This window comes from Amblyomma maculatum, chromosome 1 (assembly GCF_055883805.1).
Source record: "Amblyomma maculatum isolate TAMU_Amacu chromosome 1, ASM5588380v1, whole genome shotgun sequence".
Classification (NCBI taxonomy): domain Eukaryota; kingdom Metazoa; phylum Arthropoda; class Arachnida; order Ixodida; family Ixodidae; genus Amblyomma; species Amblyomma maculatum.
Genome location: NC_139344.1, coordinates 280,505,660 through 280,531,317, shown reverse-complemented (window position 1 = coordinate 280,531,317; position 25,658 = coordinate 280,505,660). Strand labels below are relative to the sequence as shown.

The 25,658-nt window shown below is 44.9% G+C and overlaps 1 protein-coding gene across 2 annotated transcripts; it reads right to left on the bottom strand.

The window, feature by feature from the left end:
• Positions 1 to 388: 388 nt before the first annotated feature.
• On the bottom strand, positions 389 to 15,967 carry LOC146206676 (uncharacterized). 2 transcript variants are annotated; one of them, XM_084591462.1, is made up of 5 exons: positions 15,712 to 15,967; positions 11,031 to 11,068; positions 10,100 to 10,194; positions 8,816 to 9,132; positions 389 to 1,243 (listed from the first exon to the last, which is right to left on the bottom strand). In XM_084591462.1, the coding sequence occupies exons 1-5, from the start codon at positions 15,939 to 15,941 to the stop codon at positions 1,231 to 1,233; spliced, it is 693 nt and encodes a 230-aa protein (XP_084447588.1). In that variant the 5' UTR covers positions 15,942 to 15,967; the 3' UTR covers positions 389 to 1,230. The 2 variants fall into 2 exon arrangements, with proteins under 2 accessions (XP_084447588.1, XP_084447587.1); XM_084591461.1 differs by having other exon boundaries at positions 10,100 to 10,495; positions 15,712 to 15,847.
• Between the last annotated feature and the right edge of the window lie 9,691 nt (positions 15,968 to 25,658).

Genomic DNA, 25,658 nt, shown 5'->3' with positions numbered 1-25,658 from the left:
GATGGAACTGTACACAAACTTTCAGGCTCGGCAAGACTAGAATAAGACCATTTACCCACAATCAAAATTTTACCCAGTCATTATGTTTGAGATAATAGCTTTTTCACAGCTCCCTTAATATAGGACATGCTTCAAATAAGCTTAGTGTAGTACTTTTTGTATCGAAATGCCTACAATACTCTGAAAATTCATTTCTTCATTTCTTAGGCTAATGTTGTTGAACCCAATAGACTAGTTAGTCTTGGGACTGGGTGCCAGGTATATCAAAAATGTGGTTGTATATGAGAGGTGAAATACAATGAATGATTTCTACTACCAATTATGTATGCACATTATCTCTCTCTCTCACACACACACACAGACAGACAGACAGACAGACAGAGTTTGCTAAATTGTGTTTTGCTTTTATTTCAGTTGGTATTTGATTCCATATCTTCAAACAAATTCAGTCTGTTTCCATACACATTAACAGGGGAAAGGTTGAAAATTCCACTGCTAACACTGGGTTGAACATAACATGGAGGAATATTTGCAAAGGAAAAGGATCACTGCATTTTACAATGCTACTCACATGGATATACATAGAGAACTGTTCAAGTTCATGAAAGAGTAACAATTATGCCTAAGTATTTATGAAAAGTATGAAGCTTCTTTACCATAAAATTGGATCTTGTTTTATTTGCATAACACTGCACACCTGTTTGGCCAAAACATGGATGAAGGGAATGAAATTGTGGACAATATTTACATTGCCTAAAGCTGGATTTATACAATGAATGAGGTCGTGCAGACAAATCCACACTGACCAAGTTCCGGGGTCTCTTCATGTGTTGCAAGCATTCACAGGATGAACAGAAACAAGAGATCTGTGATTTATGTACACCAAATGAACCCACCGTTATAAACAGCGATTCAAACCAAACAAAGAGCGACAAAGTACAGAACACATGACTACAACACTTCCATAGCAAAGCATCAGAACACATCTGCTGCTGCCAGTTTTTGAATAAATTGCTACAATGACACTTTTATTAGTGGTTAGCTCGCAGGTCGCACAGAACAGTCAGTTGTGAGTAAAAAAAAAAATATTAACAACGGTGCATGGACGCTGGACCAAGGAGCATCTCAATCACCAGGATTTCCTTCAGCATCTTCCAGACAACGCCGTTCTTTACTCATGTTCTTTCCGAAGTTTGTCAATTTCTTCATAAATGCGTAATGTAGCTGCTTCTATTTCTGCAACCTGTAAAGACATCAAAATTACCAATGTGCTAGAAGTTTTAATTTGGCTGTTTAAAACAATTTATGGATTTTTACCAGTTTCCAATAAGGGGTATTAACGTGACGTCGAGGTTGACTTTAGTGTGCGACAAACGCCATCTTGGTGTCCAGTTTTGAATAGTGTGGTTGGCGGTTCAACTATACTTATGCTTATCTGTTTTCTCTGTTACTCTACTTCATGCAAGCACTGAAGCAGTGAACATTAAATCGACATCATGAGACACAGTTCGAACTATCTGGACAGTCTGTGCGATGTGGATAGACATTGAAAAAAATGGAAATGTGCAGCACCAACCCATTTGCAGTCGATGTGCGCAGTCAATGTGCGCGACTGCACGGTCAGCATCGACCTGTGGCCGTGCATAAATACGTGCGACATTCATCAATTTTTTGTGCTGTGGATGAACTTCGTTATGAGAAAACAAATAAAAGCCAATGTATCACGCGAAGGACACAACTACGTTACAATTGTGGCTGCGTTGCACAATGTGTTGCACAATTACGTGCGTGCCGTAGAATGGTTTTCCCAGCAAAACCTTTCAGCTAAAATTACACATAGAATTAACTTTTGGTCGCCAGCACCACCATTATTGCGGTAATATCTTGACGAGATGGGCATAAAATTTTATTTGGCAAGCAAATTTGATAAACATCTCCGGCAAGCACAATTACAGTTTGCTTCAACTTCAAGCTGGGGCACCCTCATCAAACTTCTGTTATGGCTGTCAAACAGCTGCCAAGAAACAAATCAACACAGGCCTGCGAAACCTGCTGAGCAATGCCGAATGGCCGTTGATTCCAGGCCGTCTTTTGGCGGTCTGTGCTGCGAGCTGTTGTGTAGGGCCAGAATGCATTGATATAAGAAGCCAGAGATCGCACCGTGGACACTGCAGCATCTCCGGACTTCCGACGGCTCCGGCTCTATGTGTTCTTCCTCGCAAAAGGCAGGGGCCGAGATTCGCATGCAAAACCTTGTTTTAATTTTCTTTCACGAACGTTGGGGCGAAGGGGAAAGGGGGGGGGGGGGGGGGGGAGGGTGCTAAGAATTGGCAGGTGCCAAAAAATTACGAACATATGATAATTAGAAAGCTGGCCACTTCTAGTGGCTCCTAAGCATAGTGGCAAAGGTCACTTCTTTAGCTACACCGAAGAGATTGATAAAGAAGGAAAAGAATTCACAATAACAGATCAGAATATAAAGCGAGATGCATTCCAAAAGCAATTTCAGGTCTCTCGCAAAATTTCATGGATCTGTGGTTCTCAATCTCTGGCATTTTGCAGAATTTAAAATTTAAAGTTAAGCGCTTTATTCACGGCGAGTTGGGTTATCAGTTGTAGCATTTGTAGCTCCACTGCCTTTCCTGCACCATCAACAGGGATCGGTATGTTTAGGTGGCTGGGGAAAACTACAACCAAGCAGCTGCAATGTATTATCACAAATCAGATCCATATATTGTCCTCGGCACTTAACCTACATGTGAAAACACCTAGAATGACCAAGCATGTCTGCAGTGCAGTTACTGATGCAAAGCAGTAATCAACCCCTTAGCTGCAGCTGTCACCTGTCATCCACAATGACTAGTGCACTCGTTGCCTCTCCATTAAGTTGCGCTATGTGGCCAGAGTGACCTGATTTAGGTAGCAGCCTGTCTCCAGCTGCTACTACTGTCTGCAGAGTAGAGGAGATGAGAAAGACTAGCACCCTGTTTCCAGATCATGCGATAGGTAACTTTAAGGTGGCCAAAAAACTGCATTTCAAAAACCCAGTTCTTTTTTTTTTTTATCAGCTTAAGATTTAACCATGGTTGAACCAAGTTAAATGACCAATAGTTCAAATTTACATGGTTTTGCATGGATTAACACTTTTTCTATGGACACTACTTGTTGAGACCTTTGCAATAATATATGACAACGTTGTAAAGTTCAATTCTTAATCACAATTAATGGTAATTAGGACCTGAAATTAGTGTAGTGCAAATGTATTCAATATAAGCTATCCAACGATAGCTTATACTTGATGCTATTACTTGGATATCCATATGCTGACAACATATGTTGCAGCATCACCTTCCCAAAACAGTTGTCTGCATTCCACCTCCTGTCGCCAATGGTACAACACTGTTTACTTGTTCAATAAATACTGCGGCTTTGTTGTTTTCTTATCTTTAGCATAAAACTGTACAGTAAAAAATTAAGCCAAGTGACGACTATGACTGGCTTGGCTCAAGTGTAATTCTATATGTGCTTCATGTGCACAAAGTTCAAGGTGAGCTTCCACTGCCCCATCATCTGTTGAAGCGTAAAATTGGATGGAAACAGTTCAAGTCATGGGTACTAGTGGCAGGGTAAAGAAGTGCAATGTCAACAGCTCACGAGGTGGTATTCGCAATGCCATCCATTCAAACCTTTCGTGTAGATGTGCTGCGCCTATGTTTCAGTCCTCAGCCTGGACCCGAGTCGAGCTTTGAAAAAGACAAGTCCTTTTCAAAGAGAGATAAGGTTTGTGTGCTCCACAAACTGAAGCAAGAAGAACCGACTTGACAACTGGAATTCTACAGAGATAAAAAACAGCGCTATTTACAGACCCTGGCTGCCTACAGTTCAGTAAAAGCTAAGTAATTTGAACTTCATGAGACCAGAAAAGAAGTTCGAATTATCGAAATGCCTCGAAAAACCTGACAGGAACCATTTATTTGCATTGGGGTAAATTTACCGTATTCACTGGCGTAATAAACCCAAACGCATATTGAACTTAACGCCCACTTTTCCCGCTGAGAATTAAGAAAAAAGTGTCGGTCTTTATCGGGTCCCTCCGTTTCGTGCCGTAGCAGCACTCAGCCTATTTCTTGGCAGCGCGCCAAACTGCTGCTCAACGATAACATCACAGTGTGGGTGTCTTTTGATGTTAGCTGTACCGGTTTGGGGGGGGGGGCAAACTTGGCAGAGTGCCAACGGCTTTCACTTACTCCTCTCTGGCGCTCATTCTTCACGGTGGTAGCGGGTGTGCCATAAAGAAAGAAATGGAGTGCCGCTTCACAAGCAGCCTGCGGCACAGCACGTGTGAGGTCTCGCTGCACGACACGTTGCATGGCACTTGATAAGAGCACGCTTTGGGAGCAGCAAAGAACCGCATTGAAAGCGCGTAAAAAATCCAATATCTGAAACTCCGTGCAACTGGGATCAGTTAGCTGGCTGGTGCGTAGCCAATGAGCGCCACTGCTGCTGACTGGCGCGAAGCTCACAGAAGCGAAACTGAAACGTAGTCAGCCTATTAAGGTAGTGTTGAATGAGCCCGTTTGTGCTTCGTGACACTTTCCATTGCTTTCGTGCCGCCTGCACACTGGCCACGGATACAATGGGCGCTCTTCTAAGTGACTTGTGTCCTCTGTCGCCGCTAGGCGCATGGCGGGCCTACCCCATTCCGGGTGTTCGTTTCTACGGCGGCAGCTGGTGCGCGCCTGGTTTCAAGTTTTAAAGAGCTCATTTATAAGATACAGGGCAACAAAATAAAGACAAAACAATGTGGAGGGTTCACCTACTTCAAGAAGTTCAAACATATAACATATTTTCTTTATAGAGCTGGCGGCTAAAAACTACAAAGAAGAAAATCACCCTCCCGTTTCATAAAACTATGCAGAGTGTACAATATACATTGAGGCCTTAAATGGAGAAGTGGTACTTTAATTTATTTCGCATGCTTATTTTTCACAGAAAGTAAACTGAACGCGAATGTGGGCTTATGCCAAATTAAAAAGCTTTAAAGCAAGCTGTAGTCAATGTGATCATCAGTAGATGCAGACTCAACGGGTGAAAGCTTTGGCTTCCTCTCTAGCTGCAGTGTACGTGCAGACTTCTTGCGTTAACATTATAGCCTGCCGACAGCCCATAATATTAATGATGTATGTCCCAATAAGTAATTCATATGCAAGTTAATTCTTTCCGAACAGTCAAAGATTAACATGATAATGTTTTTGATATATGAATAATACGAGTCACCAGTGACTTAACATGAATTCCCTTAGCTGCAGAAATTGAGTCACTGACATCCCCAGTTAACTGCATGAAGTTCTCACTTAACAAATAATCTCAATGTTGTTAAGACTATGATCAGGCATCAGTATACGTTTTCGTCTCAAAAACCAATTCTCTGTCGTATTTTCTGTATGTTGCAAACAGTGAATTAGCAGCATCAAAGCGTAAGGTTAACATGAGCCCTGTTATGATGCATATAAGCGAGAGCGTTGTCTGCTGTTTTTGTTAATTTCATTGTTCGATGCAGTGCATCGCATTCTGCCAGCCAGTTTCAATCGGAGCATGACTGAGGCAGAGTACCAGTTTCACCTGTGTGCACTATCTTGCAACATGCTGAGCGGCAGCATCGTTTCATGTTCGGACGATTTTCTGGTTGCTTGTGTGCGTGTCTTCAATCACGAGCATCTCCCCGTGACTTGACAGAGTCAGGTCGGTGAATGACCCACTATAGGTTCGGTTACGCGGCTTATCTACTCTCGATACTCTTTCGGTGCAGAGGCACATTATAACCTTTCTTTGTCAAGGCGTGTGCTTCTCTTCGGGGAAGATGACAGTGTTCATTACCATCTGCACATATGGTTCACAAATGAGTAACGTACGCTTAACGTATGTACATGCTTGCAGCCACAGGCTTGAACAACCTGTATATTTTAAGCCATTCTGTAGCGCACCAAAACAAAATCCCAGAGCACAAGTGTCAAGATGCTTTGCGCGCCAGCGGCCATTTCGTCCGCAAAAGAAGGGTAGGGTAGCAGTGCCACGATTGCCTACTGGCGGCAGCAGATAAAAAACATCCCGAGAGCACACATTGTACAAAGCATGTGCCGCAACCGCCGTTCAAGTCCAGCCCATGACTGGTTTAAAAAGATAACGAGCAATAAATTAAAAAGCTTCTGCACAACTTTTTTCTTGAAGGATTCAGTTAACTAAAATTAGGACTTTCTAATTAACTTTGGGGAGCACAAAATAAAGAATACTGTAGTTTAGGTCACACTACTCTCAACAGCCGTCAGATTCACTACGCTAGGATGCTCGCCTTTTGCACGGCATCTCATAAGGTTTAGGAGGGTCACCTGGGACAACCAGTGAAGCTGAAGTCCTTCCAGGGCTAGCGTGGGAGCGCACCACCACACAAGCAAGGCGCATGCAGTGCGGGAGCAGTTTAAAACAAATCATACGGCCCTGCAGAGCAAATTTATTACTTTTCATTTTGCCAACAATCCGTTCCCGTGTCACCTGACTGCAAGATTGTGAGCCAGAGGTCGCATTACAAGCGTTTAGTAGTTTTTCTTTCCCTGTGAGAGAGTGAGGGGCCAATATGCTTTCTGAATACAATGTGGCATTCCACTTTCCCCGGCCATTGCTCCTCGGGCAGTGGGTTCCTGGAACGACTTCTTTGAACCATACCGTCAACGCTGAACGGGTCGCGCCCCATTGCCTGGAAAGGCAGCATAAGAGAATGTAGAACACAGAGTTTAGCTCTACCATTTACTTTTAAAATCTTGGTTACACTGAACTGGAACACCTGGTAAATGTTTTACATGTACGGCAATATTAGTGAACGCTTCTACAAGGCGAGTATATATGAGATCATTGTACTGAAAGCTCATTAAGGTTCAAAAATATATGTCCCCTTAGTTTTCTACATTTAATAAAAAATCAGACTTCAGTATTTTTTGTGGCACAGTGTGTTAATAAAACAGAGAGAAAGTGGCAATTAATGATGTTGTGGACATCAGGTGGAATGACAGAACGACAGCCCTGTTATTAACAATTTCAATTCTCTTGGAAGCACATCAGCGAACTAGTGCATCGAGCACAGTGACTCAGGCAATGTACACATACCCTTGTATGGGAATTATTGATCAAAACATCGGTGCAAAAGTTCCAAGTAACTCATATTCTATTCTGGGGCCTTCATGTCAACAGCACCCAGCCACCTGAGAAGGAAACGTGAATGGCACCAAAGTTTTGTAGGGCTGAGTCACACTTGCAGGCATGGTCACTACGGTATAAGTGTGCATTACAGAGGTCGATCAGTCGGCATTGCGTCCAACAAATGCCTACGTTCAAGGGAGCCACAAGAATAAGATTACACGGCATTAACGTGGCAAATACCGTTTTTCTAGCAAAGTCACTGCTATTTAACAGCTACCAATTGCACCAGGAAAGTCCACATGGGCCAAAACAATCTATGCATTAAAAAACTTTGCATCCTGGACCAAATATTTGGTTACATCTTTTCTCCTATGAAATGCTCCTTAAGGCATCAGTATACATGGCTCAACACAAGAAATTGGCTAGGCATGGTAAATAATTTATCACTACACTTCTCATGTTGTTTTGGCTACAGCTTAACCAGCTCAATGGCAGCCTGTTACATGAAAATTAAGTTTAGGTCACATAAAGCTTACAAAAACTTGCAATGTAGTCACTGCTCTTTCATTTTAATTCACGAAAACCCTTGTGTCAGCCTGCCATAAACACCAGAGTAACAAATAAGCAGCTAAGATGACAGCGTTTGCATGTCTCATGCAACCTAAGCTAGTCTTTGAAAACATGGCCATTGCTCATTTTCACTCCTACTACACCTCCTTGCACAGTGCTTCTGTTTCCACTTTCGCCACACTGAAGGTCAAAGCCCCGCTACTCTCCACCAGCGCGGGCTGCCGTTTCAGTGTGAAAGCACTAATCAGAGGTTCACAGTCTAGCAAAGTCATCTAAAGTTTGTATGCCCACTTCTTGCAGGTGTCCACCAGACAGTGAGGCAGCTACTGCACTTTTCCAGGCTATGAGAGATGCTGTACTAGAGGGCTGTGGAAATTTCGACACTAGGGGATCTTTACATGCACCGATATTGCGCGGTACACAGATGCCTAGCAAAGTCTGCTTAACTTTGAAATTGGTATATGGGAAAGGAAAACGCACAGTATCTTGCACACTTTTTGCCGAGACCTAAGTGCACATATGGGACGGAAAGAAGGTGGGAGAAAAAACGCGTACTATAATGGAGGGCTGTGGAATAATTTTCACTACCTGCGGACTTTTACAAGCACTGACATCGCTGTGCCAGTGTCCTAATCCTAAACCACCAAGCGAAACCACGCCAAAACGGTGCTTTCACATGTCTTAACCAGTTTAAGCGGAGTTAACTCCAGCTGATTTTTTCGTAGCCTGACACACTTTCTACTCTTGTACTCCAGTGCACGTTTTCTCCTTTCCACTTTTCCTTTCTTTTCCCCTACTGCTCTTTCTCTACCTCGTGTATGCTGCCCTTCTACATTTCCTCACTACCTTCGCACACCATCCGCTACCTTTCTCCACTGGTACTGGTTCTCCTCTGTCGCTTATGTGCTCTCTCCATTTCTCTTTCCTTGTCGCAACCTCACAATAATGCCATGTTTTATCGATATAGCTCCTCTAAAGTTTTGCGCTAAAAAATGCATGTAGCATTCCTATTTGATCTAGATGACACAGGCGTTAACATTTAATTCCCCCATACCTGCACAGTGCGGCCCGCTGTTCTTCTATGGCTTCCTTGAGTTTCACGATGTCCAATTCAGCCTGTTTTATTGCCTCGGTAGAAGCAGCAAAAGCTAACTCGAGCTCTTCATTGTCGGCCATGATGGCAGCTTTACGGTCACAGAGTTCTTGAAGAGACTTGTCGCAGGCGGAATGTTCTTTTTCAATCTGCTCTGCTTCCTCAGAAGCCTTGATAAGAAAACTAGCAAGCTTTTTTGCCTCTTCCGTCTTGGTGGAAAGTGCGATTGCAATTTTAGTTGCTTCATTCTTGGCCAGCAGCTGCTTCGTTTCCTTTTCCTGGTTGGGAGAAATAACAGTCAATTGGATGAATGCCACAAGCTGTGCAGCGGTTCAACATCACATACAAAAAAAAAAAAAAAGCAAGCACTGACTAGCTTACTCATATGCCTGTATCACCCAGAACGACAACCTCTGGCAAAGCATGAAAGCCTATTATTAAAGGGGTGGGACACTTGTTTTCCTATTGTCTTTTTGTTTTGGAACAATGTGTATAGCATTAGTAGAAAGGATCACTATCTGGAATTAACTAGTGTTTAATAAATAATTTGTGGCTGAATGTTTTTATTCTGTACTTCCAATTTTGATTCCCAACAATGGTTGCGAAGTCACAAGGTTCCTAAAAAGGGTATATACAGATAACGAGGCTATCATAACACTGGAGGGACAAAAAACAAAGATAGCAGGAATAAAAAAAGGACTCAGGCAAGGCTGCCCCTTGTCACCCCTGCTATTCATGATATAATGAGTCAGGTGGAAAAGTGGCTTGAAAAGAGTGACACAAGAGTAAACTTGGGATATATGCAGGGAGGACAAAAAGTAAGACAAGTGCTACCGAGATTGATGTACGCAGATGATACTGCCTTGCTGGCTGACAAGCGGGATGGGTTGCAGGAGTTAATGAGGATCTGTGGGACACAGGGAGCTCAGTTGTGGCTGCAATTCAGTAGAGAGAAATCGGTGATAATGGTTTACGATGATGGTAAATGTGACCCGACAGAGATACAGGTAACAAAGATTAACTATGTGGAGAAATATAGATACCTGACCATATGGTTAAATGAAAGCAAATGCTATCTAGAAGAACAGTTTTTTATATGGAATTTTATGGCGCACAAGCAACTCTATGATGCACCAAACACAAGGTTACATGATTTGTGATATGAAGTACCTAGATTTTTGATACTCATATATGATTCAAAACATTTGCTTTCACAAGAAACATAAAAATAAGAGAAAAACAGACCTTATACTTAGTGTAGATGGCAGTCATGCGTGGCCAACTGTCCACGAGAATCTTCAGAAGCTCCCGAGTGCGTTTTGCTTTTGGTTTCATTAGGTCTGTCAAGCCAATATCAGTGACGCCCAAGGGGTAAAATAAGACTTGCATCAGCTTCAAATAGTGAACCACTGGCACTGAGTCCTCAATATGTGATTTATCAGGTGGCAAATGGAAAAGGGGCACATTCATCGCTTCCTCCTTCAAGCCAAATGGCAGACAGGCTGCACGCAATACATTGACTATAAAGTCTGAGGTAGGAGAATGCAATTCCTGAGGTGTAGTTCGAATTCTGAGGCATCTTTCCAACATGTCCACAAGAGGGTCAAGGTCGTTACTGGTCGACTTGGCTGTTGATACGTGCTATAAATGAACATCAGCACAAAACATCATCAGTTTACTGTACCAGACTCGAACAGCAGCAGTTGTGCAAATACACAGTGCTGAACTCTCGACCCAATTTGTCAATGCTTTGATCGAAACAATAAATACTATAGGCAGTGCACTTAAAAAAAAAAGATTACTTTGGTCACCACTGTATTCACTTCAAATTAAACAAAAAACCGGACATGACTTCACTTAATAAAACCAGTTCAAATGTTCACAAGTTTCCTACTACTGTGCGTATTTGTCCATAAGTTCTGTAAATTAACAGAATACAATGGTACGCAAAAACTACAAAATTTATCTATTTTTTTAAGCTGACATTTTATGACTAACTGCACGGAAAATGTACTACAAATATACACCCTTGATTAAGCTCAATATTGTAGTGCATTAAGCTGGACTCCACATATTAAAAGCAGCAACCAGTCTTCTTGCACAAGCCATCAAAATTTGTACCAGAAAACATACACTTTTATTGAAGAACAAAATAGATAAATATGCAATTACGCACCGGTGCATGACTTGTCATCTTCTTTATTAATGAACCTCCTGCAAAAGCGATGCAGAAAAATGAAGTTCAGAAATATTCAACACTCAAACTATGTTTCAATCTATGAGCAGCACAACAATTTAAAACTTTAGTCTAGCTTCAACCATATCCAAAGGTTCTATGATACCTTGAGTACTGCTGTTCCAAGCTGCATACTGCAAGCATTATGATGGAATTTCATGTGATGACAAGGCTCATTTTCCCTAATCCATTTTCATATATAGTTTATGCATCCTGCAGGTTGGCCTTGAACTTCAGGAAATAAATAAACAAAAATTTGAGTTAGTTTGAACTAATTATTATTTGTTGTGACAATGCAGTAACATAGGAACCTTGTGAGCAGCCATATGCTATTATGAACAATTTTTTTATAGTCCATTTGTTGTTATAGTCCATTTCCTGTGGTTGCTTTTTTCAGCTTTATAGCTGTCCAGCACCCTTGTCTGCACTTGTGAAATGCTTTACTTAGTTACTAACTGTGTGTCCCTCTTTGTACAGGCTCCATATTCTATCCCCAAGCTGTCCAGCACTTTGCTTAGCTTGGCTCCCAGTGGTGCGAAAACAGTGTTCAAAGGTTCAATCCAAGCTTCTATTTCGGTTTATCAATCTGCTGTTCCAACAGCCCAAAATATGCCTTTTCTTTCCGTTTTGCTTTTTAGCCCTCCGCTGTTCTCTCGACAGCAGGTCCTTTTGGCTAGAGAGCACGAAAAACAAGCACAGGAACTTGTAGATACACTCCGTGTTCAATTATTTGCCTGCTATGAGGCTGCATTTTGAAAACGGCGTTCATAGGCGCTTTCGGTGTTGAGTGCACCCCATCTCCCAAAAAAAATATTAATGTTAATACTACTACTGCGGAGATGACAACCAAAGTTAGTGAGACATTTTTTCAAAACATGCACAATCAAACACAACTAAAATTTAAAAACACATCTTTTTGTGCAAATTGTGATTTTAGTCCTGCATCATTCTTAAAAGGACTGCTAGCCACGACGCTTGTTAGCACCTGATTTGCGGCCGGCTGAAATGGCACAAACAAGTAGGAGATAGAGAAAGCAAAGACGGGGGCGAAATGAAGAAAAGGACAGGGATAAGGTATGTGAAAATGCGTACATATCGCACCGCCAGCTGCTATTGTCACATCAGCTGAGCAGTTTAGACACTTTCAGGCTATTCAAGACGCTTTGTGTGCAAAAGACTACATAGCGCATGCACTTTCTATGTAGTGTACTCTGATGCCCTCACTACTGCCACCGCATCCCCATATACCAGGGAGAAACAGTGGTGCAGTACACTCGGAGTATGAGACTATTTTCCTCCTCACCACAAAAATGGTCTGTAGAACACAAGTTAAAAAATACAGCAGCTGCTAACTATAGGCAATCATTCCCGGCATGTGTATTACTCCAAAGAACAGCAAATGTTTGATATTTGATTGATCAGTTTGATATTTAACTGCACTAAACCCAGATGAATAAAATTCTTGGACTTATAATATGGCCCGACTGTTTCCTTTTTATTTAGGCAACTAGAGAACACTTAACAGCTGAGCGCTTTCTGTGAAAGAGGAATTGTGCTGCGGTTACTGCAGATTGAGTTGTATTCGACTACAAAATTTAAGGGTTTCAGCAGCTAATTTGCTTAGTTATCATTTGTTTCATTACTACAGTCATGATTAAAAGCAATAACATTACACATAACTAGCACTACTTGGCTTCAGGAGGTGGAAACAATGCAAGCATTATATATGCTTGCTGAAAACATTTATGTCAGTAAACATGTGCTGTTTTGTGCCCCCTCTTCATGCTTGTAGTATTCCTTCGGTTTGTGTGATCCAAGCATGCCTGTGAACAACATGCATTTGCCCACTTCAGTTGGGAGTCGCCAGGTAATCTTTTAAAGGACCTGGTACGCTGCAGTTTCAGCAGTAGATGCAGCGTCATCTGGGAGCCATCATGTAAAAATGCGGTTGTTTGGAACCGGCAACACCAGTGCCACCAATTCTGCGCTCGGATCCCATCCTGGCTTTCCCCAGGAACAGACGAAAAATGCACTGTGAAACACGCAACTACATTTACTGTTACGCTTCTGATTTTCACAATACCAACAGGAATGCTGTTAAAAAGCTGCCCAAGATCGGAATGAGACACACAGCGTGCAAAGTCACTGTTTCGTGTATGAGGTTTGATTATGCTTTTTAAGCATGTGCTTAAGTCTGTGTTGTAGCAAGCAATCTTGTAATGTAGCAAGAAAGCAGCATTAAGAACGGGGACAGAGAGGACAACAACAGACATGAACACTAGCCCAAATTGGCACTCTGCATCTGATATTCACATCTCATATCTGCTTCTTTCCAGACAGGAATCGCATTGGCAACATCGAAAACTGGATTACACGCACTGTGAAGAAACGAGACATAAATGAATGAACCTCAATTCCAACCCACATGACCACACATTTCTTGAAAATATCAGAGGATACAGGCTCGTTGAAAACTTATTCGCCCATATTATACACGTCTTTGAGCATATGGAATTTGCATCTGCACACTAACTTGTTTTAAAAACGTGTCAACATTTTCAGCGCTCAAAAAACCATATAGCTGCACACACTGAAGAGCTTGCCCAGCCATGCCAGCCCTGCACTTTTTTTTTTTGAGACTGCGCTGAAGCACAACCCTTCATTTGGACTGAGCCAGTGGTAAAGAAAATGAATGGCGGTGGACGTGGTCCCTGCTGGTGGGTCCCTACAGAGCTCAGAGCAGTGTTGCCGCATGCGCTCATGTATGCCACGGGCACCTCAAGGAGATCCGATATGATCATTGCAAGGAATCCGTGGTCTTCCTGCTGTGGAAGAGTTTTTTTCAAACATGCTTTCCCTGTGACAGCTGCCCTCTGTGCTCGCTATGGGGATGGGTCTAGCTTGTCGGCATACTGCCACTGGGAGCAAAGCCCAGTTTGTTCATTATTTATCACCTTCCACTCAGTGTGTCATGCTGTTAGTGTGAAGACCTAAGGGCTTGAAACCAAGTGCCGCCATCAGAAGCACTCGTGCATGTAGGCCGGCGAGTCCAGGCAAAGGAAAGCCCTCCCAGCTGAATATGAGTAGTGGATTTAGGTGCTTTGTTTTTCATGTATTTTGTAACACACTCTCCCTGCCTTTCCGCCTCCTCCTCCTTCTTTGCAACATACACACACACGCTGCATACATGTGTATGGTTGAATGTAGAACAGCAGCAGAAAGAATCTTTGTTCTATGGCAGTGATGCTATCTGAAAACCGACACCTCACTGCTCCTTCCAGTGCCTTACATGAGATGAGAACAACTTTTTCTACCCTTTATGAGCACACCAGGCCCATAGGCTCAACCTGAAATGTCCAATGTAATTATTCAATTTTTTTTTAAAAACACACTTCCATTCAAAGTGGCATCCAAATGGTTCCAAATACACAGATGGGAATTTTTCTGGCAAAATTAGACTCAATGGTCTGATTTCACCAAAGTACCAAACAATTTTTACACCTGATTTTTAGATTTATGACATCCTCTCTGAGCAGTGTCACCTGGAGACAAATAGCGAAAATATCGTCAAAACGAGAGCGCATTTAAAGCCCTTTTTGTTGCTTCTGTGGCGCAATAGATTAACACTATCTCAGCAGTGAAAGATTTGTTAAAATCCTCTGAGTGAAATTTTTTCTTAATTGTTTTTAAATTCATAACATTCAAATAAATGACTCATCTTTCCTGGTGTGTGTTCCCCTTTAGTTTGCATTACGTGATGTTTTTGATTCTTAATAGCCGCGGAACGAGCCATGAACAGAGCCAGGCAGTGACAGTATGGCAACGGTTAGACTATGCAGTCCCATAATCATTTCCTGCCGAGTGAGTGTATGTTACCTTTAGGTTGAGTTCAGAGTCATCTCTCAGCAAGAATTACGGTTTAACTCGCTGAGAGACAACCATGCAGTGAGGAGAAAAAGGTTGCCGGATCCTACCATTGAAGCTTGGAAAACACAGATCTTGTCCATGCTTTAGTCAGCACCTGCATTTTTTTTTTTTTTGACAAATGTGCATACCTGATGCGTCCAAACGAATAGTTGTTTTTTTTTTTGGGGGGGGGGGGGTCTATCCTCGAAGAAATCGTGTTTTTTTTTTTTTCTTTGGGGGGGGGGGGGGGGGAGGCTGGTTGAACAAGCACGGTCAAGCATAGACTTACATTTTCACCGCTCTGCGGTTCATAATAAATTTTCGCAAGTTATAGTGTATCCCCCGTTTTTCTCTGTCCTTGTCAGACTGTGCGCTTATATATATATATATATATATATATATATATATATATATATATATATATATATATATTCATGTCTTATCAACAATCTAAAATGCCACGTTAGCTCTCCTTTCTTTGGGTTTCCTACTATCTTGATGAAAGTCCACCCATTCAACTAAAACCTCTTGAAAATACAAAAGTTTCGTGAGCCTTTTGTTAGCAGTGAACATGAGTCAGGGCCCCCTATCCTAAAGCTATTATTTAACCACTGCTGCCTGAAACGAATACGATAGATCGCCTGTTATACCTCAAAAGTGATCAACCCGCCAGCTTCCTAACTATAACTCAAGAGGTTGAGAAGACATTTCTTACCGCGGCGACAGTCTAGCTTGCTTCTGGTCCGTTCCTCTTGCTGTAAACGATGTCAAAGGGGTTCCAGCGTTCTGCTGGCAGCCGTTGGTTCTATGCAGCGCGAGCACCGTGAGAAGCCGTGAGCGCGAGGCGCGAGCAGCGCGCTTTGTACGTCGCGCCCTCGTGCACTCGAGATATAATGATGATGATAGCTCTTCATGCTCATATATGAGCCAAGGTACTTCCGCCATGTATGAGCCAGTAGTACGTAGTATGGTAGTATGTATCTCTGCACTGATTGAACATGAAAAAAAAAAAAGCATAACGTGATACCCACACACTTTATTACAAATACAAAGGAAAATCTTCAAACACGGAACAGCGTTTGCTGCTCCGAGTCTAGACCGAGCTCTAGTGAGAAATCTACTGGTCTACCTGGTCCATATACCTTGCCTGGTCTACCTTGGTGAAGAGTATGAATTTTTGTTTTGTGCTGCTATGTTTTATGGCGTCTTGTTAACTGACTCTTCAGTTGATAGTTCACGTCAGATTCGACCGCTGTCAAAACCTCGAGTTGATAAAAATGTCCACTTACTGTGCCGGACATGGAGGAAGGCTACAGTCTCCCCCGTGGTACCCGTGTTCGAAACCTTCGAAACCGAACGCCGGCAGCTGCGTAGCTGCGTTTCGATGGAGGCGAAATGGAGATGCGCCCATGTGCTGTGCGGCGTCAGTGCACTTAAATGTCCCCAGGTGGTCGAAATTACTCCGTAGCTCTACACTGTTTGTGCTTCTCCTCTCATTCCACTTTCACTCCTACCTTCCTCCCTTCCCTTGCGGCGTAGGCCGAGTGTCGACAGAAAAAATTGAACCATGCTGCGCCTTTTGTGGAGTCGAGTGCTAGACAGCTCGTGGATGTAGCCATACTGTTAGCAGAGCTGTAGTTACTGTATATAATAATGCTACCTTTTTGGCAGCATATACAGTAACTCTAAGCTGAGCTATAGACACTTTGCAAAACTCGGGGTTCAGCTTCTCTGCACAATAAAAACCCCTTCACCTTGGCGGCCAAACCTGTTTGGGGGGCAGAAGTTGGGTGCAGCGCAGAATACTGTGTCAAGCCTGATAATCATGTATGAACCTGGTGAGCAGAACTTCCTTCGCTTTTGATAACGAGGAGGAAGCAAAGGGGCGGGAGAGGCGATTTGAATGGCACTTGCGAGGAACTGGCTTCCCCGATGGCCTCTTAATACCATAATTGCGGCAGCAAAAACAGACAGGTGTGCAGGAAATGGACGTGGCCATTATTGTCACATAGACGTCTCCTGCACTGCACCCAACTTCGGCTCTCAAATCAGGTTTGGCCGCCATGGTGCAGGGGTTTTTGCTGTGCAGGGAAGCTGACTTCCAGAGTTTTGCAAAGGGTCTATTGTATGCACCTGAGTAGTACGCACTAGAATGCAGCAGTCCAGAGAGAAGGCATTTCCAAGCTCTCACGGCCTGTACAAAGTCTTCCTTCCAGGAATGCACAATTCATCCTTGCCTTAATATTTGCTAATGCTCTATGGCTGCCTGAAGTTGTGTGTGGCATACAAAGGTGAAACAAATTACATACTCCTAGCCTACATTGAAGACAAGTATAAAAACAAACACTACACAGATTACAATAAAACAAGGTATCTGTGACTTGTATCATTCTATTTAACTTCAAAATCGCACAAATTTAGAAATATTTGTATTCACTTGTATAACCTCATTTTATATGCAGCCTGGAAACTTCAGTGCCGCAATCAACCAAGAAGCATTAAAAAAAAAATTGTTTCATGACCTGTGTTGGCTTTGCATGTCGGAAGAATGCTCAGACGATGATCGCTTTTCTCCATTCTGGTTTTCAAGGTGTTGATCATATTGTGAAGGAGATTTCTTTACGACTATTTTATTTGTTTTGACGCCGTTTCATTCGTTTCACTCCTGAAAGCCCAGTGCAGACCAAGACATTTTGTTTTTCAGATTTTTAAATTTTAAATTTCTTATATGAAATTGTCTTCTCAGTCTGGACAGGTTCATGGCAGCCACAAAAATTAAAAGCTGAAAAGTTTTGTCTGTGCGCTGATAACCTGAATTGTGTAAATTTTTCTAAGCACACATTTAGAAGAGGCATGCTGTTTGCAGCAACGACAAAAACTTAAAGCAAGGTTTTGTGTCATCTGCATTCTCTAGTAATTTAGATGGATGGTGGTGGTAAAAACTCTTTTCATGGTGTGGCTCTCAGACCGCACCTTTCGGCAACTTCCTAATCCAGTTCACCGCCCGCAGTTGTACTGCAGGTACAAAGCTGGTCGCACAAGCTTAAGTAGTTGGTTAGATAACAGTCAGTCAGCTTATTTGGGTTGGAGCTCAGGACACCCGCATACACGATTTTACAAAGGGGTGAAGGGCGCTGCCATAATAGGGAGCTGGGCTGCTCTCGTAGCACAGGAAAGTGTTGACTTCCTCTCTTAACTGCCCAGTCAAACCGGTTTCTCCAGGGATTGTAAAATGGTGCATAGGATATTAAAAAAAAATGTTTCAGAGACTGATTTTTAAAGTCAACCAAAAATTATTATTTTTTTTTATGTACACTTTGAAATCAACACTAGAGCTACTAACAAAATAGTAAGAGTGCCATTATGAAAGAAAACGTGACGCATCCTGGTCTGGTGTGCCGTCAACTAGCTTGATCCCATATAACATGAATCGGTTAAGTTCAAAAACTCTGTCCACAGGTGCATTACTTTTCAGATGTCATTAGTCACGCAGGGGTGGAAGTGCTGCTCCAATTCCTCCATTCTGCTCTAAAATGCAATATTGCTCCAAAAGTGCTCCAAACTGGCTGTTTTGATGCTTTGCCATCAATTTTAGCAGAACACGGGAACAATGTCATTGCATCAGAGGCAAAGATATAACGCATCTTGCACTGGTCTTAATACAAATGAGCTTTTTGTAAGGGAAGGAAGCATGGAGTATAATAAATATTTGTTCGCAAGTAAATTTAATATGAGCCACCGGCAGTTGGAGATAATTGCGAAAAAAAAAAATGCACTGTGCATGTGACGTAGCACCTCCTCTCAGCCTTTTGAATCGCCAGTGCAGAGAAGCGAGATCAGCAAGCGAAGCAGGTAGCGCAAACTATTGTGAGCCGTTAGGAAGAAAACTTGTCCGACCATGTGTTATATTCTAATGGTTCTGCTGTGGAAACAAGCAGGTACTTCACCATCGATCTTCTTTGTCTGGCAAGCTTGCCAGGCCTACGGCAGACAAAACCATACTTGAAGCGTTATGGGTCGTATGCCAAAGCTGTCACTCACTAGGAAGCTTCTCAAGAGTGTTGGAAAGGTATACGGGGCCTAGCGCCAAAATATTAAAATGGAGCCCAAGCATTGCTCAAGCAAAGAATGGTAAACTTTTGGCAGGAGGCAGTGAATTAAAAAAGCTGCGGGATGGAAAGGCTACCCTTCAATGCCATCTGTCTGTAGCCCAAAGCTTCTCCAAAATGCCCGTGCCTGCTTCCAATCCTGTAGACCTCCACCATATTTACAAACGGACAAGACGATCAAGGTTGTACTGCAGTTGTCCGCGATCCCACAGTAGGAAAAAGCACTGAAGCGGCACTGGCGCCAAGCTTGTCAATGTTCGTTACTGTGGTCTGAAGGCGCCTTTTAGGCAGACGAAATATCCATGTGCTCAGGAATTTATCAGGCCACGCATAGGATCAAAAGGGATCATGTAATACCCCATGTCTGGGGGCTTTGAGCTATATTCTAAATAAATAAAATAGATATGCACAAGATAGGGAGCAGAAATGTCATGCCCATTAATCTGAATTCCAAGTTAGTATCGCTACTAGAGCCAATCTAAGTGGTAGACTGGACATTTGAATCTATCAAGCCAAAATAGGTAAATGCATTAGGTCAGACTAGATGTTCAGGTATGAAGCGCACCAGCAAGTGTTACTTTTGCTGCTAGTCTGTTCCAAGTTTTTGCCGAGGTCGGCCTGTGTTATATTATACATCTTTACATGCTTTGGCCGTTTGTCATGTCAGAGGTGAGTGCAAAGTTGGAAAGCCATTAAACTTGCATAAAAAGGAATCAGATTGGAGATTTTGTATTTCAGAAAAAAAAAAAAAAGCAATTATCAAAGGCGTTTGACCTTGGAAACTTGCTCCAAAACACAATTCAAATGCTCCAAAACTCTCGTTTCGTTGCTCCAAAGCTGCTCCAAAATGGCTTCACTACTGCTCCCAAAGCTGCTCCAAAATGCTCGAGCCTGCATCCACACGTTAGTGATGAAGAGCCACAGGAGGTACATATTTGTATTTGTATCGCTACATTTTACCGCCATTCCCGGCTAGGTTCCAAGCTTGCTCTGTGTTTTCGCTTGTATGCTTATTCCTACACAGATTGCAGTACTGCTGAGAAAGCAAAAGAGGGCCACAAAAGATGGACATCTTAGCTCTCTCATTTAGATACCAAGCTTAGACCTGATGTAGTACTATGTGGGCCTTTAATACATGAGCTCATACGGCATGTTCTTGTACTAAATGCAGACCTTTCTTATCCATGATATTGTTACCGGGAAACGCGGGACCAAAGTGATGTGCTCACTGACAAAGACGACGACGCTGAGAGAGTGGATTCTGCACGGCTACCGAAGTCTTAGCGTCGAGTTCAGCCCATCGCAGTGCCGTCACAGTACATCCCCGTAACATCTTGGTGGAGGTCGCGGGTTCGACACAATCTGACGCATGGATCTCCGCAGTGGCCGTCACCTCGGAACCGTCACGATGACAACCGACGCGGCTCCATCTACCTCCGCAACTCCAACTGTCGTCGTAGCCCACCCCCGTGACCCTGGCCCATTCTGCGGTACAGATCGAGGTCGACGGCGAGGACTGGCTTTCGCTTTATGAGCGTGTTAGCCAGCACAACAGGTGGGACGCCACACTGATGCTGGCCAATGTCATCTTCTACCTTACTGGCACGGCACGCGTGTGGTTCGAAACATACGAAGCAGATCTATATACCCTCTTGGGATGTTTGCAAACAAAAACTCCGTGACCTGTTCGGAAAACCGGTTGGCCCCCTAGCAAAAAAGACCAATAGGGAGCGTTATCGGTTCTATAAGAATCGGTATTAGTTCTGTAGGTATTCTATGTGTTGTATCTGCATTTCTATGGGACTTATACAGAAACTCATAAATCTTATAGACTGGTACATATTTGTCCTATAGGCAATAGTATTGGTTTCATAGGTTTATCTGTGGGTTGTATAAGAAAAGTATCAGACCAGTGCAGAAGCCCATACATCTTATAGGCTGATACATGCTTGTCTTATAGACCACTACATATTGGTTCATGTGTCTGATACGTCAGTATGCCTTTGTTTATGAGTCTTACATGCAGGATCAGCCAGTTGGAGATTTTAGGTCTTTTTTATTGTTTCCTTTTCCATCTCTGACACATCCCCAAAACTCACGCATTCATCCCGTTTATTGAGTGTTGCCGTAACGTACAATATTAGCCGCTATAAGAACGCCGTCAACTCGCCGCCAAGAGGGACCTCGCCACAAGTGCCCAGACATATCTACCGAGCCTTATATTACGTATATACAAGACGTTCTGGCCCTCTGCCGAAAAGTCGACAAAGACATGACAGAACCTGATAAAGTGGGGCACATCCTCAAAGGCATAGCCGACGATGCCTTCAATCTTCTACTCTGTCGGGACTGCTCTACGGTTGACTCCGTTCTGCAGGTTTGTCGACATTTCGAGCAGGCCAAACACAAACGCAGTGCACATGCATCGCTTAAATCGGCTCCCCAACACTGCCCCTAGCTCCACGTGCGAGGATCTGCCGACCCTAAGGCAGCCTTCCAACACTCAAAATGTGACCCGCATCGTGCGTCGTGAACTGGAAGCGCTCGCTCCTGCTGCATATCCAACCCGCCCTCCTCGGACAGTAACCTAGCGACGATATCCCTCATTCAAGCAGTCGTTCGTCAAGAGGTTGCTAACTTGGGCGTCCCCTATAGCCACACCGTAGAACACCACAGTTCGAGCCCCATCCCTCCCATGGTCGCCACCGCTACGCCCCGCAACACCTACACGCCACGCTACTGATACCGCAATCCTGATGAGTGGCGCACCCCTGACGACAGGCCGATCTGTTTCACGTGCTCGCGTATTGGCCACATCTCTCGCCACTGCCGCAGCCGCTGGACATCACTACCTCGACGTTTTCCTTACGTTGACCGCTACTCCGATTACGGTCATCCACCGCCGTTTCACGCCTCGTTATGAGCCGCCCCGCACCGATACCACTCCGCCTCCTCCTGTGTCCAGTCGCTCTCCTTCCCCACCAGCCCGCCGTTCCCGTTCACCTCTTCCTAGCCGCAGTTCCTCGTCGTCCTCTGCCGGCCGCTTCACGGGAAACTAGCCAATGCAGCTCCCGGAGGTGACGCTGCATTGGTACCCCGACCTGGAAATCCTCTACTGCCAATTTCTTCGCCCTGTAACCTCCTCTCCCTGCTCGTGGATGGTGTTCCCGTCTCTGCCCACATTGACACTGGTGCCCAAGTCTCGATCATGAGCTCATCGTTTTGCCGCCGCCTCAAGAAAGTACAGACCCCCGCCGCTTCGCCCACCGTTCGTGTTGCCGATGGCAGTACTGCCGCCGTCACTGGTCTGTGCACTGCCTGAGTCACCCTTGCCGGTCATCACATCCCTGTTTTGTTCACCGTCCTCAACCAGTGCCCTCACAATGTGATCCTCGGCCTTGACTTTTTAACGGCCCACTCTGCCCTTATCTACTGCTCCAGCGGCCTTCTTCGTTTGGACCTACCTGTCTGCTCAGAACATCCTCCATCTACACCCCGCCTTTGCTCCACCGAGTTCGCTTGCCTGCCCCCTGACTCTGCTGTTTACCTACCTCTGTCACCTTTCCCGCCTGTGCCTGACGTGACTATGTTGCTTGCCCTATCACCGAGGTCTTTCTTGACCGCAACATCGTTCTTCCTCATCTCATCATACGCGTTACACAGAACTCCTGAACTTCAGTCTGTCACCCCAAGTTCTCCCCGAAGGAATATCCCTTGCTACCTTGTCCCTTCTCACAGACTGCACTATTTGTGCACTCACTCCTGGCCCATGCACATTCAAGCGTCCTTCCAACACCCGTACTTCCCACCACAATTACCGACCCTATTTCCGCAATGATTGCCTCTGACCTCAGCCCCGAACACGCTCAGGACCTGCACAACCTTTTGTTATCCTTCTCCGAAATTTTTGACTTTGCTGCCGGTTCTCTGGGCCAAACATCAGTTGTGACTCACCGCATTGACACCGGCGATGCAAAACCTGTACATCGGAGGCCTTATCGTGTGTCCAAGTCATCCAGCAGGAGGTCGACAAATTGTTGGCCAACGATATCATCGAACCTTCGAACAGCCCCTGGGCATCTCCTGTCGTGCTTGTTAGAAAAAAAGACAACAGTTGGCGCTTTTGCGTCGACTATCGACATCTGAACAAGATTACAAGGAAAGATGTTTACCCGCTGCCGCGAATAGACGATGCCTTGGACTGTTTACATGGAGCCCGCTACTTTTCCTCTATCGACCTTCGTAGCGGCTACTGGCAGGTTTCTGTTGACGAACAAGACCGCGAGAAGACAGCTTTTGTCACACCCGATGTTTGAACGAATGATGGACTCCTTACTCCGTGGCTTCAAATGGACGACTTGTCTATGTTACTTGGATGACGTGATTGTCTTCTCGCCCTCGTTCGAAAGCCATCTTCGCACTTTTCCGCCGTGCCGGACTTCAACTGAACTTAAAGAAGTGAAGTTTTGGCTTGGCAATTTGGTGAATGCCACCGGCGTGCAACCCGATCCCGACAAAGTTCGCGCTGTCAGTGCTTTTCCATCTTCCCATTCACCCCGTGATGTCCGCAGCTTTATAGGACTGTGCTCTTATTTTCGCCGGTTCGTCCCAAACTTTGCCGCTATTGCTCGTCCTCTCACCAATCTCCTGAAGAAAGGCGTTCCTTTCTCATGGGGACCAGAGCAGGCTAACGCATTCTCCACCCTCATCGCTGTTCTCACCAATCCTCCTGTGTTGGCCCATTTCAACCCGTCTGCCCAGACGGAACTTCGCACCGACGCCAGTGGCCACGGGATTGGTGCCATTCTTGCACAGCGACAACGCGGCCAACACTGCGTGATTGCCTACGCCAGTCGTCTCCTATCATCAGCGGAACAGAACTATTCTATTACGGAACGGGAGTGCCTGGCTCTCTTCTGGGCCGTTGGAAAATTCAGACCCTACTTGTTTGGCCGACCATTCACTGTAATTACCGATCACCACGCCTTATGTTGGCTCTCCTCCCTCAAGGATCCTGCTGGTCGCCTCGGCCGCTGGGTACTGCGCTTGCAGGAGTATACCTTTTCCGTTGTATATATACAAATCAGGTCGGCTCCACCAGGATGCAGACTGTCTGTCCCGTTATACCGTCGATCCCCCTTCCTCTACTGACCACGAGTCGGACCCCTGTGTCTTCTCTATATCGGACTTTTCCCACATAGCTGACGAACAGCGCTTGGACCCAACCCTCAGTTCTCTTATCGACCGCCTTCGCACACACAGCCGTGACTCTTCCCTCGCCCTGTTTTTCCTTCATGGGAATACGCTGTACCGCCGCAACATGCGACCTGATGGCGCTGAGCACTTGCTGGTCGTTCCCCAACACCTACGCTCTGCCATTCTAGAACAAATGCACGACGCCCCTACAGCTGGTCATCTTGGCCTCTCATGCACATACGACCGCGTGCGCCGGCGTTTCTTCTGGCCTGGACTCTACCGCTCTGTCCAACGTTATGTAGCCGCTTACGACCTCTGTCAACGCCGGAAGAAACCCCCTGTGCTACCATCTGGACACCTGCAGCCGATTGCTATCCCGACTGAGCCATTTTCTCGTGTTGGCCTTGACCTCCTAGGGCCCTTCCCCGAGTCCTTGTCAGGAAACAAATGGATCGCTGTGGCCACCGATTATGCCACGCGGTACGTGATCACTCGCGCCATTCCAACCAGCTGCGCCACAGACATTGCTGACTTCCTTTTGTACGACGTCATACTTCACCATGGTGCTCCCCGTCAACTACTTACCGCTCCGTGGCCGCTGTTTCCTTTCCCGAGTTGTTGAGGAAATACTTCGTTCTTGCTCCGTTCGGCACAAGTTAGCCACTGCGTACCACCCCCAGACGAACGGCCTTACGGAGCGTATTAACCGCACACTCACCGACATGCTCGCAATGTACGTATCTGACAGTCATCGCGACTGGGATATTAGTCTGCCATTTGTCACCTTTGCATATAACTCTTCGCGTCATGACACTGCTGGGTACTCTCCATTCTATCTTCTCTTTGGAAGAGACCCCTTACTGCCCTTCGACACTTTGCTTCCCGGCGCTGGCCCCGTCACAACCTATGCCCGCGATACCATCGCCCGAGCCGACGCTGCTCGCCAGATTTGTCGTCACAATCTCATCGTCTCTCAAGAAACTCAAAAACGCCGCTACGACGCTCACCACCGCGATGTGCACTATCCTCCCGGATCTCTGGTGTTGCTCTGGCTTCCGTGCCGTCGTGTGGGGTTGTGTCAAAATCTTCTGCCCCACTACGCGGGTCCTTACCGTGTACTACGCCCAGTGACCCACATGACCTACGAGATGGCACCGCTCCACCCAAAGTCACCGACTGCTACACCCACTTCCGAAATCGTACGTCGCCCACCTCAAGCCATATTACTCCCCTTCCACACCGCACCGGGACGTTGCCTTTTGCCGAGGGGGGTAGTGTTACCGGGAAACGCGGGACTAAAGTGATTTGCTCACTGACAAAGACAATCGAGGAACGCGGGCGCGACGAAGCGTTGAGA